At 41.8% G+C, this 14,811-nt stretch overlaps 1 protein-coding gene across 4 annotated transcripts in view; it reads right to left on the reverse strand.

Moving 5' to 3' along the window:
- scyl2 (SCY1 like pseudokinase 2) overlaps window positions 1-14,811 on the reverse strand; it is a 38,051-nt gene that overhangs the window by 19,149 nt on the left and 4,091 nt on the right. For 2 of the 4 annotated variants that reach the window (XM_033037943.1, XM_033037941.1), the window contains exons 2-9: window positions 12,688-12,885; window positions 10,107-10,264; window positions 9,865-10,009; window positions 4,680-4,829; window positions 4,306-4,527; window positions 3,325-3,441; window positions 1,967-2,092; window positions 234-410 (exon numbers count right to left, since the gene is read on the reverse strand). In XM_033037943.1, coding sequence (XP_032893834.1) covers window positions 234-410; window positions 1,967-2,092; window positions 3,325-3,441; window positions 4,306-4,527; window positions 4,680-4,829; window positions 9,865-10,009; window positions 10,107-10,264; window positions 12,688-12,864 — 1,272 coding nt within the window. In that variant the 5' untranslated portion in view covers window positions 12,865-12,885. Of the gene's footprint in view, window positions 1-233; window positions 411-1,966; window positions 2,093-3,324; window positions 3,442-4,305; window positions 4,528-4,679; window positions 4,830-9,853; window positions 10,010-10,106; window positions 10,265-12,687; window positions 12,898-14,811 lie in introns of those variants that run through there. The other 2 variants (XM_033037942.1, XM_033037945.1) reach the window with 2 other exon arrangements.

The following is a 14,811-nucleotide window of genomic DNA, read 5'->3' on the forward strand; positions in this document are numbered from 1 at the left end:
AATAGGATTGAGAGAATAAAATAGACCAGCCATGATGGAATGGCGGAGCAGATTCAATGGGCCAAATGGCCGAATCCTGCTCCTGCGTCTTATGGTCTAATTGAATTAATGTTGATGTTTAAGTGGGCAACAATGAGATTAACCTGCCACAATATTATTTCCTTTTTAGCTTACGTGCCTCAAACCAAATAACCGAGCGCTTATCAACTCCTGCAGGTCTCAATGGTCTGTACCTGTATGGGTTCCTGCAACTTGAAGACTGGAATGAGGTCTGGGAGGATTAGCTTGACGTACTCCTCTTTGGTACACTCTTCAACGATAAGCAGGACATTGGGCAGGACAAAGGGCACCATGTCTGGATTCACAAACTCTGTCACCAAGCTCGGAAGGATGCGTTGCACCACAACTCGCTGGAACAAAATAAACCACGGCGGCAGGATTAATGCAGAGCTCCCCCTTTCATTAGAGTGAAGAGAAACTTAATTCATTAACCATGGTCAGAACAGACTTGAGTACTGGTCAATCACTTTAATTACAGTTAGGAGTAACTTAACTGGTCCTTGTACACAGAGAATCTCTGTAGATAAGTTTAGCTATTAAATATTTTTATTTAATTATTTTTACTCATTGATTATTTGAATATGACGGAAGCTTCTGTTGTAGACGCAAGAAACTGCAGATGTTAGAATCTTGAGCAAAAAGCAAAGTGCTGCAGGACCTCAGCGGGTCAGACAGCATTTGTGGGGGGGAATGGACAGACGACAATTCGGGTTGGGACACTTCTTCAGATTGAGGGGGGGGGGGGGGGGGGAGTTGGAAAAGAGGGGTGGGGGCGGGGCAAAACCTGGCAAGTGAGAGATGGATATAGAAGAGGGAAGGTTGGAGATGAAAAGGAGACAAAAAGGTGTCAGGTAAGGAGAGAAGTGTAAAATGCAGAGAGGAGACACATGTGGCTGAGGTAGCAACTCCATGTCAGAACATGGTCGAAGATCAGGAGACCACCAGGAATCATGGAGGGGGACAAGGGTCCTGACCCAAAACAATGCCGTATCCAAGTTCTCCAGAGAAGCTGCCTGACCTCCTGATTACTCCAGCACACCAGTGTCTATTTTATAGTACAGAACTGTAAACCTGGATGTGGACAGGGTAGGAGATGTAAAATGGAAATATGAGACTTCAATGTTTTAAACTTTGATTCAATCTATCATTGGTACTTCCAATCTTTTGTTTTAAAAACATTTACTACCACATTCCCCTCAGCGAATCATGGTCGAAGATCAGGAGACCAGCAGGAATCACGGAGGGGGACAAGGGTCAGCAGAGAAGGTTATTGGATGCAACCTTCCCTCCATTGATGAACTGTACACTGCAAGGGCCAGGAAACGAGCGGACAAGATCATCTCTGACCCCTCTCACCCTGGCCACAAAACTCTTTGAATCACTTCCCTCTGGAAGGCGACTCCGGACTGTCAAAGCTGCCACAGCCAGACATAAAAATAGTTTTTATCCACGAGTAGTTGCTCTACTCAACAGCCAAATATCTGTAGCCTCCCTTTGATCTGGTATTTTGTTGGTTCACATGCTTGATACAATGGTGTTTTATCATTAATGTTTTATTATTATTAATGTTTAGTGTTTGCTGAGTCATTCGTAACTGTCACTGTATATCATGTTGTTACTTGTGGGCGGAGCACCAAGGCAAATTCCTTGTACGTGAATACTTGGCCAATAAACTTACTTACTTACTTATTTACCTTCCCCACCAGTCAACCACAACATCCATTTATATTTCAGATTCCCCAAATTTGTAGATTTTTAAGAATATCTTTTACTTGGTTCATTCAGGCAGCAATGGGCCTGAGAGAGCTGAACCATGCTTGTGATTTGCCAGGCTAAATTAGTTTAGTTTAATTTAGAGATAATGATTCACAGCAACCATGGCAAATCATAGTGGGACCAATCATACCTTCGGGAGCTTTGGCAGAATTTTCGGCAGACCTTTGTAAAACTGTGACTTCTGGAGGTTGTCTCGTTGGAACAGAGAATCAAAATACTGCAAAGTCATAGCACCTACATCATCAAAGAAAGGGATCTGGGGAAAAGCACATATAATTAATTAATTAAAAGAAAGATTATGAGTCTGAAGGCTGCACAGACATTTAATACCATGCCAGAATTATTTTTCAAACGTTTATGAAAAACTAAACACTGTGAAGAAAAATATTTTTCAACATTGTGTATACATTGTCACAGAAACACTACTGAACTATTGATGAGGTGATTATAATGCAACATTGAGGTAGTGCAGCAGCTCTAGGGAGTCTGTAATGAGGAAAGTAACAAGGAAGTTCGACATGTTTTATTTAGTTTAGAGATACAGTGTGAAAACAGGCCCTTCAGCCCACTGGCCAACGATCACGCATACACTTGTCCTATGTTATCCCACTTTTGCATCCTACACACGAGGGGCAATTTACAGAAACCAATGTATCTACAATCCTGCACACCTCTGGAGCGTGGGGAAAAAGGAGCACCCAGAGAAAACCCATGCGGCCACAAGGAGAACGTAGAAACTCCATGCAGACAGCACCCATAGTCAGGATGGAATCTGGGTCTCTGGTGCTGCAAGGCAGCAACTCTATGGCTGCACCACTGTGCCGCCCTGTCTCCAAAGACTCCTACAAAACTTTGACAGATGCACCATTGGCATGTATCACAGCTGGGTTTGGCAAAAATTGCCCAAGAGCGCAAGAAATTGCAAAGAGTTGTGCATGTAGGCCAGTCCATCACACAAATAAACCCCCCCCCCACCCCCCCCTTCCCGCACCCTCCACCCCAACCCTCGACTCCACCTAATCTTCACACTGCTTCAGGGAAAACAGCCAACATTATCAAGGACCATTTAGACTATGCAGCCAGGGATGGTGGTGGAAGCAGACACAATAGTGGCATTTGTGAGGATTTCAGATGGATATGGAGGAATATGGATCATGTAACATCATGTTTGATACAGACATTGCGGGATGAAATGTTAAGATGTTGCCCTGTTTTCTCATAAAAATGTAACAATTCTCTAGCAACACCTCAAGAAAGGCAAGGAGTCTCTCCCCAGAGAACTGAACCAACATCTTAAACACAGATTAGCCTGTCATCTCTTACAACCACAGGTTGAAGAAGCTTGCGATGCACATAATGCTTTTTTGTTTTGTTCGTTACGTTATTAAAGTCCTTTCCTGGCTGGGAATCACAATAGAACTGAACAGGAGAAATAGTCGACAGCTGTAGAGGTGTAACTCCGTACGCGCGAGCCAACTGCCTGCTTACCTTACACAGCTGGTCAGCATCTGGTCTCACAGCGGCCGTTACATTCAGCAGCAGCTTCAGATGCTCCCGAACCTCCTCAGGAACCTTCTGCAGGATGCTGGGGCCTAAACGAGTCAGCTAAAAAAAAAAAAGAAAAAAAATTCAGACTTTAAAACAAGTGACAAGTCACGTTTGCAAATCACTCTCTATTCATCCTTAGCCGCCAGCATCATCAGAGATCCACACCCACCCGGCCACGCTCTCATTTCACTCCTGCCATCGGGAAGAAGGTACAGGGGTCTGAACACTAACGTCCAGGTTCAGTAACAGCTTCTTCCAACAACCATCAGGCTATTGGACATGACAAACTCCAACTGAACTATGAACTGCCTTGATTACACTAGGGACTTTGAACTTTGTTTTGTTTTTTGCACAAATTTGGGTTCGTTTTATTTAGGGTCATACAGCATGGAAACCGGCCCTTCCACCCAACTTGCCCACACCGACAAAAATGAATCATCTATACGAGTACCACCTGCCTGCATTTGTCCCATATTCCTCTAAACCTATCATATCCATATATGGTACCTGTCCAAATGTTTCTTAAACATTGCGATAATACCTGCCTCAACTACATCCTCCTGCAGCTCGTTCAGTATTCCCACCATCCTCTGTGTGAAAAAGTTACACTAAGATTTCTATTAAATTTTTCCCCCCTCACCTTAAACCTATGTCATCTAGTTCTTGATTCCCCTACTCTGGATAAGAAACTTTGTGCGTCTAATGTTATCGAACTTTGTTTGATATTTGTTTATTATACTATATATTGAGGGGCGGCACAGTGGCGCAGAGATAGAGTTGCTACCATACAGCACCAGAGACCTGGGATAGATCCTGACTACGGATGACGACTAACCTGCTGAGCATTTGCTGCTCCGCTGATTTTTTAATTTATTTCAGAATCTAGCATCTACAGTGTTTGCTTTTCAACTTGCAGTTTACCTGATCGAGTTGCTTGCTGAAACTCTTGAAGATGTCCTGCTTGTTGACTTCGAAGATTGGTTTGCCATCGTTAAACACAGTGTACATGATACCACCTAAGGAGTACATATCACTGGCTAGGTCACAACTTACTGACAGGATATACTCAGGAGCAACATATGCTGGGTTAGGCAGGCACAGGGGATGGAGATTTGGGTCCCATTCCTTGCAAGTAAATTTAAGCTACAAAAGGGAAAAAAAAATTATTTAATCAAATACGAATTCAAACTTGGATTGTTTTCAAACTTCAATTTTGGTGGATGGTTATTTTTTACCCAGAAAATCATGTAGTGTTAGAATGACAAATAGCAATTGAATTCATTACTCCTCCCTACCTCCTGTTCCGAGGAATTAGAAGAATAAATGCAGAAGTCAAAACCCATGATCTTCCAGGCACCACTCTTATTCAAAATCATATTCTCTGGTGTCAGGTTCCCGTGAATCATTTTCACACTGCTGTGCAAAAAGGAAAGGCCTTCACAAACCTACAAGTGAAACAAATCCAATGTTATTGCAGCTTTAAAAAGGACTTCATTAAGTAACTATGCTATTGCAAATGTGTACATATTATTCATCCAAAATGGCATGTCCTGCTGTAAATTCTGGAGTCTCCAGGCAACTAACGTAATAGTCAGTTATCCCTACCATGCCCTGCCACAATAATGTTTGTTAGACAATAGATACAACAAAGTGTAGAGTCTTACACTACTGAGTAATTTGCTTATTGGTTGGATCACAAGCAGCCCGGGAAAATAGTTACGGAGAACAAGGAATTTGACAGTTATTTTGCATCAATTTTTATGGAAGAAGTTACTACAAATATTCTGTTTGGAAGGAAGAATTAAATAAAGGAATTTAGAAAACCATCAAGTCATTAGAAAAATTTAAATTATTAGAAAATCAATCTTGGGCAAACTTATGAATCTGGAGGCTAATGTCCCCTGACCAAGATTACTTAGCCCCTCACTACTGTAAAGAAGTGGTGAGTGAGATAGCAGACGCACCTTACAAAATTTTATAGAATAAGAATAAATGCTAAAGGATTGGAAAACTCCAACTGATGGCCATTCAGAAGGGGAGATGGAGCAGGGAGGCAAAAGAGAAGTAACTAGTCTATTCAATGTTGGAAAAATGTTATGGTTGATATGTATTGAAGCAATATTATCACGTTTGGCCAAATGAACTGACCAAGCTGAGACAGCATGGCTCCATGGGATAATTTATTGGAGCTCTTTAGATAAACCCATCCAACCTGCAGAGTCAACAACTCACTATGTTCAATACGACACGATTGGGTAAGCGTATGATGAGTATTTGATAGCGCTGGGCCAGTACTCGCTGGAGTTTAGAAGGATGATGGAAGACCTCATTGAAACTTACAGAATTGTGAAAGGCGTGGATAAAGTGGACGTGGAGAGGATGTTTCCACTAGTCGGAGAGTCTAGGACCAGATGCCATAGCCTCAGAATAAAAGGATGTACCTTTAGAAAGGAGATGAGGAGAAATTACTTTAGTCAGAGGGTGGTGAATCTGTGGAATTCATTGCCACAGGCAGCTGTGGAGGCCGTCATTGGGTATTTTTAAGGCGAGATTGACAGATTCTTGATTAGTAAGGATGTTAGTAGTTATGGGGAGAAGGCTGGAGAATGGAGTTGAGAGGGAAAGACAGATCAGCCATGACAGAATCTCCATCTCCATCGTGCACAGACTGTTGATAGGCCTCAAGGGGCAGTCGGTCTAGACTTAACGTGCTTTTGTTTAATGCATTAACTATTCTGCTGTTGTATGAAAGATGTGGTTTCGAGCGCAGACAAATAGGAAAAGCTAGAATGGGGCACCTTTGTTGGCATGGACAAGTTGGGCCGAAGGGCCCTTTTCTGTGCTACGTGACTCAAAAATAATACTAACGAATAATGAAAGCAGATTATCTGACCATTATCACACTGCTGCTTGTGGGGTCATGCTTGTTAAAACCTTTTGGTTTCTTTTCACAGTGCAGAAATTTGAAGCGGTGAACCTCAGAAAGCTCAACACCATTTAATCCTTGAATCTTCTCCACCATTGGTTAGTTCCTTAACTCACAGGGGCTGATTGAGTGAGCTGCCCATTTTTCCAGGATTTGACAACATGTTCTTGGGTGGAAAGTTAAATCAAGCTCAGCTATTTTCATGACTTCCGCAAATCTATTTGAATAGAAGCAAAACTTGTTCCTGGCCCTGCTCAATGTCACACCTTGAGAACAACAAAACCATCCAACCTGCCAATCAGCTCAGGCACAAATTGGTTGTGTTGATACTGTACACAATACAGCTGGAACAGTCACCCTTTCAATTACAGTTCTCTCCAACACAATTCATAGAAGCAGAATTAGGTCCTTCAGCCAATTGAGTCTGCTCCACCATTTGATCACGATTGATCATGTTTTCCCTCTCAACTCCATTTTACCGCCTTTTCCTAGTAACCTTTGACATATTTAATCCTTTCTGTACTGAAAGAACTCATTGCTATTGTATTGCTTGCTGGGATGCTTGGTCAAATTTTTGTGGCTTCAATTTTGGGTTTTTTTAGACAAGATTTCTGGTTGAAGAGTTCAATCAGATAAGAGAGGCCAGCTAGGTGAACTAACTGATAACAGGACAAGACACCAGCTAGCATAGAGAAACAGCTCATTGTTAGGACTGGACTATGGCATCTTGGGGGGGGGGGACAGCTAATGTCTTTGAAATGCTTGGTTTTAAGCAAAAGGTAAAAAACAACTCCATATTTGGACTTGGCTAGTGTTTCTTGGGACATTACCTAATGCCCCTAATATACTGTATACGGGACTCTTGTTGTATAAAAGACCCCAAGATTCTGTATTAATTTGAGTGGTATTTTGGGAGAACCAAAAGTATCACTGGATACTTCTGGACTGTAGCATCTCCAGCCACTCCCGTCTGACGTAAAAGTAAAGATTGTATGGTCTACCTTAACTCATTGTATTTGACTGTTTTTTAAGAAGTGAACCTTATCATTAACATATGGGAATTCCTTAATTTTTGTAAAAATTATCAGACTTTAGCGATACAGGGTGGAAAGAGGCCCTTCGGCCCACCAAATCCGCGCTGACCAGGGAGCATGATCCTAAACACTATGAACGTCATAGTTTTTTTACCAAAGCCAATTAACCTACGAACTTGTATGTCTTTGGAATGTGTGAGGAAAACAGAGCACCCGGAGAAAACCCATGTGGTCTCAGGGAGAACGTACAAACTCAGTATAAACAGTTGTCAGGGTCAAACCCGGGTCTCTGCGTCTGTAAGGTAGTAGGTCTCCCGCTACGCCACTGAGCTGCCCCATATCATTTAGGGTCTCTAACCATTTATTTGAGATCTGACATAGATCACTGAACTAAATGAAATCTTAGAAATCTGTATCTTATCATTTACAGTGCCCTCCATAATGTTTGAGCCAAAGACCCATCATTTATTTATTTGCCTCTGTTTTTGACTTTTGAGACAATTTGAGATTTGTAAAAGAAAAAAAAAATCACATGGTTAAAGTGCACATTGTCAGATTTTATTGAAGGGTATTTTTACACAGTTTAGTTTCACCATGTAGAAATTACAGCAGTGTTTATACAAAGTCTCCCCATCTCAGGGTACCATAATGTTTGGGACACATGGCTTCACAGGTGTTTGTAATTGCTCAGGAGTGTTTAATTGCCTCCTTAATGCAGGTATAGGCGAGCTCTCAGCACTTAGTCTTTCCTCCAGCCTTTCCATCACATTTGGAAACTTTTATTGCTGTTTATTAACATGAGAATCAAAGTTGTGCCAATGAAAGTCAAAGAAGTCATTATGAGACTGAGAAACAAGAATAAAACTGTTAGAGACATCAGTCAAACCTTAGGCTTACCAAAAGCAACTGTTTGGAACATCATTAAGAAGAAAGAGAACACTGGTGAGCTTATTAATCGTAAAGGGACTGGCAGGCCAAGGAAGACCTCCACAGCTGATGACAGAAGAATTCTCTCTATAACAAAGAAAAAATCCCAAACACCTGTCCGACAGATCAGAAACACTCTTCAGGAATCAGGTGTGGATTTGTCCATGACCACTGTATGCAGAAGACTTCATGAACAGAAACAGAAATTATCAGCTCCGCTCTGAGGACTTGTTCTTACTAACTGTACCTAAAGTCCGTACTGAACTGGGGAAAAGGGCATTTAGTTATGCTGCTCCCTTCGCATGGAACCAGCTGCAGAATGAACTGAAACTTAAGGAGCTGGTTTCTATAAACAGATTTAAATCCCTTCTTAATGATGTTGAAGCGGGCTCTTCTGTCTGTACATGCTTTGTTTGATGATGTTCTGACTGTGACTCTATTTATATGTTCTCTGTTGTTTTTAAATTATTGTCTGTAACTGTGGAACTGTGCTGCTGCCTGTCTTGGCCAGGACTCTCTTGTAAAAGAGATTTTTAATCTCAATGAGACTTCTCCTGGTTAAATAAAGGTTAAATAAAAAAAATAAAAATAAAAAAGAGGCTACATTGCAAGATGCAAACCACTCGTTAGCCGCAAAAATAGGATGGCCGGGTTACAGTTTGCCAAGAAGTACTTAAAAGAGCAACCACAGTTCTGGAAAAAGGTATTGTGGACAGATGAGACGAAGATTAACGTATATCAGGGTGATGGCAAGAGGAGGAGAGAAGGAACTTCCCAAAATCCAAAACATACCACCTCATCTGTGAAACACGGTGGTAGGGGTGTTATGGCCTGGGTATGTATGGCTGCTGAAGGACTGGCTCACTTATCTTCATTGATGATACAACTGCTGATGGTAGTAGCGCATTGAATTCTGAAGTGTATAAGACACATCCTATCTTCTCAGGTTCAATCAAATGCCTCAAAATTCATTGGCCGGTGGTTCATTCTACAGCAAGACAATGATCCCAAACATACTGCTAAAGTAACAAAGGAGTTTTTCTAAGCTAAAAAATGGTAAATTCTTGAGTGGCCAAGTCAATCACACGATCTGAACCCAATTGAGCATGCCTTTTATATGCTGAAGAGAAAACTGAAGGGGACTAGCCTCCCAAACAAGCATAAGCTAAAGATGGCTGCAATACAGGCCTGGCAGAGCATCACCAGAGAAGACACCCAGCAACTGGTGATGTCCATGAATCGCAGACTTCAAGCAGTCATTGCATGCAAAGGATATCCAACAACATACTAAACAGGACTACTTTCATTTACATGACACTGTTGTGTCCCAAACATTATGGTGCCCTGAAATGGGGGGGGGGACTATATATAAACACTGCTGTAATTTCTACATAGTGAAACCAAAATGTATGAAAATGGCCTTTATTAAAATCTGACAATGTGCACTTTAACCATGTGCGTTTTTTTCAAATTGTGGAGTACAGAGGCAAATAAATAAATGATGGGTCTTTGTCCCAAACATTATGGAGGGCACTGTTTATGCATCAATTATCGTACAGATTGAAATATCCAGTAAACGCACCATCTGCTCACCTGCAGCAAACCATATTTGATTTCCACATCATAAAGCTTGTGCTCTTTAATTTCGGGAGGTACAGGAGATGGTAGGTGTTCATAGCAACCAAGGACGTTGGCTAAACTCGCAAAGACGGGTTCCGTACAAAAGGCTAAACAGTCCCTATAAAGTGAGGTTTAACCACAAGAGAAAGCATCAGTTTAACAAGAGTTCATCTTCATTTGAAAAATTAGCAACACATGCAGCAGAATGTCACTACCTGGACTCCTCCAATGGGTGCTGAACAGTCAGTAGACGAGGGTGCCTCAGTCTGGTCAGCTGTTGCACACCTTTTTTCAATGATTCAATTACATGATCCTTTTCAAATTTCTGGCACTTCTCAATTAGTTTTTTGTCAAAAACAAATACAGCCACTTCCTGAAGCAAGGAGATAAAACAAAATGTTAATCGATGTCACGGAAATGAATGAATAAATGACCTTTCTATGCATCACTTTGGATTCTGATATCATATCAGTACTCTAATTTGAGATTTATATGCAGGCAGGTGGGACTAGTGCAGATGGGGCATCTTGGTCAGCAGGGGCAAGTTGGGCTGAAGGGCCAGCATGACTCTATAACTATAAGGTAATGGAGAATTCAGAGAGACTCTGCAGGTATATTAAAGTATATTAAAGGCAAAATAATAACTAAGGAGAGAACAGGAACATTTACAGATCATCAAGCACATTGGTATGGAAAGCACAGAAGATGGGCGAGATGCTAAATATTGCTCGTCTGTACTTACCACGACTGTGAGTGAAGGTAGCATGGTGACTATGTTTACGGATTACACTAAATTTGGTGGATAAGTGGACATTGAAGAAGGTTATCTACGATCACAACAGGATTATGATCAATGAGAATTCAATATTCATGCCTTGTGTTGGACGCTATCATACCTCAAATAATTTGTGATGAACCGAGCGCTAAATAAAATAATTAATTGTATTGGTGAAGAGAAATTTAAAGGAATGTACAACCTGACTTGCTGTGTGATGAGTAGAACCAAGGAACTGCTGATGCTGGTTTAGAAAAAAAGACACTAAGTGCTGAGGTAACATGGATATCCATAATCTCCAGAGATGCTGCCTGACCCACTGAATTATTCCGGCACTTTGTCAGTTTTTGTTGTGCTACGAGATGGCCTAGCATTTTTACAATCCTCTAATATAGTATGAAAAGAATTTTTGGAACGTAAACTATCATTCATGTTCAAATCAGAGTAAACATGTAACAACAATGAGTTCCGACAAGGAGGCAATGATTTCTCCGTCTGTGCGGTGATGTTGGTCTTGCCTGGTCCTTTACTAATGAGGGCATCGACAAAGGCACTAATTAATTCCCACGGGCTCTGCTTAATGCTAATAATTAAATTCTCAGCAGGGAGTCCCAATTAACCAGTTCCAATTCTAAAGATTTTGAAAACAAAAACATTAAAAAAAAACCCAGCTTGACTCTGAGACACAAAAGCCAGAATAGCCCACCCCACTCCCCACCCTCACAAGCTGGTTAGACAGAGTTTGAAATAGATTGAAGAGACAGAGGAGGTCAATTCAAACACAAAACAAACTGAAAACTAAAAGCATAGATTTTAATGGCATTGAATACTTGATAGGATTTTGCAGTTTGATAGCACTTTTGTTCGGCTGCATTGGAGCATTGTGAGCAATTTTGGATCACTATGGTTGATAGTGAAACTGGATGGTTGTGGAGGCTTTGCCGAGGGTACAGAAGACATTTACCAGAATGCTGCCTGGATTAGAGGATATTATTAGAGAAGTTTGGCAAACTTGAATTGGTTTCAATAGACAATAGGTGCAGGAGTAGGGCATTCGGTCATTCGAGCCAGCACCGCCATTTAATGTGATCATGGCTGACCATCCCCAATCAGTATCCCATTCCTGCCTTCTCACCATATCCCCTCACTCTGCTATTTTTAAGAGCCCTATCCAGCTCTCTTTTGAAAGCATCCAGAGAACCTGCCTCAACCGCCCTCTGAGGCAGAGAATTACACAGACTCACAACTCCCTGTGAGAAAAAGTATTTCCTCGTCTCCGTTCTAAATGGCTTACTCCTTATTCTTAAACTGTGGCCCCTGGTTCTGGACTCTCCCAACATCGGGAACATGTTTCCTGCCTCTAGCGTGTCCAAACCCTTAACAATCTTACATGGTTCAATGAGATTCCCTCTCATCCTTCTAAACTCCAGAGTGTACAAGCCCAGCTGCTCCATTCTCATACAGGTTTTTTTACGCACAGAGAGCAGGTACAATAACAACACTTAAAGGACATTTAGTCAGGTACATGGATCAGAAAAGTTTAATGGGATACGAGCCAAACTAAAACGCGTAGCTGTAAAGTGAGAGAGGAAACGTGCAAAGAAGATGTGCAGGCCGAGTATATTTTACATGAGAGAGTGGCGAGTGCCTAAAACGCACTGCTAGGGGTGATGGTTGAGACAGATATGAAAGTAGCATTTATGAGACTTTTAGATAGGCACATAGATATGCAGGGAATGGAGGGATATTGATCATGTCCAAACAGATTAGCTTAATTATTCTTGGCATCATGTTCATCATCAGTATTGTGGGCCAAAGGGCCTGTTTTTGCACTGTGTTTTTCTATGTTCTAGTTCAAATGCAAGTAAATGGGGATAGCTTAGATGGAGCATCTCGGTCAACTTGGACGAGTCGGGTCGATTGCCCGTTTCCGTGCTGTACGACCCTATGACCCAGTTTTAACTTAACTACCTTTAAACAAGAAAAAAGTTTGGGACTGAAAAGGTGAGACTTTTTTTTACCTGCTTGGTTGACTTCTTTACACCATGAAAGATCTTCCAGGCCATGCCTGTTCCACCACTTGCTATGTGGCGCCCCACTTCAAACTCCCTGGTAATGGGATTTCCCATCACTGCACTGGTAACATCAGCTGTTACCTTGGTAACAGTGCTCTTCAATTTATTCAACATTAACTCCATGGTTTCAGATGAATGTGTTACCTGTAGGAAGGCATGAACAAAGGATCAGCAGAAGTAAAATCTATTTCCTCATTTCCTTCTCATTGGAAAGCTGTTGCCACAAACAGCGCTGCATGCAATGCCAATACTCAGTGCTGAATTTCCGACAGGAGTTGTACTTGTAACTAATTAATCTCCGCAGAGGCACAGATGTGGCACTGTCTGTGGCAAAGCGACGGCAGAATGTCGTCTGACACACGAACAAAAATGAGCAGACTGTTTCATTAAACAACACTCTACTGAACTACCTACTGAAAACTTGACCAGAATCCGTGGCAACCTGCCTATCCGGTATAGGATTGACCCTACTTTGGATTATATTTTAGTGCTAGCTGCCATATTTCTGAAGAGTCCCGATCCAAAACGACCTCTCTCCGTTTCCTCCACAGATGCTGCCTGACCTGCTGAGTTCCTCCAGTACTTTGTGTTTTGCTCAAGATAGCAACATCTGCAGTCTCTTGTGCCCACATTTCACTGAATCTTAGCTTGTGCCAACTGTGGTGTCCCTATAAATTTGCCCAGGGCGGCACAGTGGCGCAGCTGGCAGAGCTGCTGCCTCACAGCATCAGAGACCCAGGTTCAATCCTGACTTACGGTGCTGTCTATATGGAGTTTGTGCGTTTTTCCTATGGGTTTTCTCGGGATGCCTCAGTTTCCTCCCACATCCCACAGATGTGTGGATTTGCAGGTAAATTGACCTGATGGACTTGGTGGGCCTGTTTCCACGCTGTATCTCTAAACTAAACCATTTATCTTTTGAGCGTTCATCTGCTCCCACTGACTTTTACGAAAAGTTGCTGCTATTTTCTGAAGCCACCATAAAAACAGATTTATGACCTCCAGCATCATGTTTAGCCCCGTGGCACTGCACCTGTGGATTATGCACTTGTTCAGAAGCATTCAATGTTGAAGATTTAAAATTTAATATAATTAAAAATAAAATAAAACAAATGATCAGAAATTAAAACGTACATTTCGAAGAACATTTATGAAGACAATATAAATTAGTAGCTTGATATCACCCGCTGAGCTACAGAATGTATTTTTGGCTGCTTAATCTCTTGGATTTTCTCTCCCTTTCTCACTTTACCACGTTCCTTGAGTTGCTGATTTAACCAAGACTCTACAGGCCTTTGCCTAACTGCTTGAAACATACATCACTCCCCCATTGGTAATTGTGCCTTCAGCTGTCCAAAGTCCTGTTTGAAATCCCAACTCCTAACCTTTCTTGGATCAAAATGCACTGTTTGAAACCATCTTAATATTTCCACATCACTCGGTCAATCTTGAAGGTGCTATGCCAATGCAATTTTCAAACGTTAGCTGCCTACATTGTACATAAATGCATCAGCTCACGCCCACTGACAGTACATTCCTGTTTCTGATTACTAGTCGATTAAATCCCGAGCGAAGATAGTTTTAAAGGCTAATTGGATTATCTCCAAAGTCAATGAACCTGTGAACACTCAACATTTAAATCATTACAGCTCCCAAGGATCCATAATCTTCTTAATGCAGTACTCATTTTCAAATTTCAGGCAAGGCAAAGCAAACCAAGCAGACCAGTAGTTTGTGGAGTTATTACCCACTCCCCTGGGGTCAAGGAAAGAGCGTTCACGTCACGGCCCTGTTTCCACCAATCTTTCCACCACTGCGCACAAGAAGCGACAAGACAGACACCATTGTATGCAGATGCCGAGAAATGTGTTCAGATCTGGCTGAACAACTTCTAATCTTGTATGTGGACTCGATAAGACTCACTCCCCTTGTTTGTCCTGTTTTGAAGAGGTGCGTCTTAGCACCACCGCTTGGTGCAACAGCAACTGACAGCGCTTACATAACAAAAATGCCCCAAAGCTTTTTACAAGGGATATTATCTTACACATTTTAACAGTGTACACGGGCTGA

The sequence above is a fragment of the Amblyraja radiata genome, chromosome 19 (genome assembly GCF_010909765.2).
Source record: "Amblyraja radiata isolate CabotCenter1 chromosome 19, sAmbRad1.1.pri, whole genome shotgun sequence".
Lineage (NCBI taxonomy): Eukaryota > Metazoa > Chordata > Chondrichthyes > Rajiformes > Rajidae > Amblyraja > Amblyraja radiata.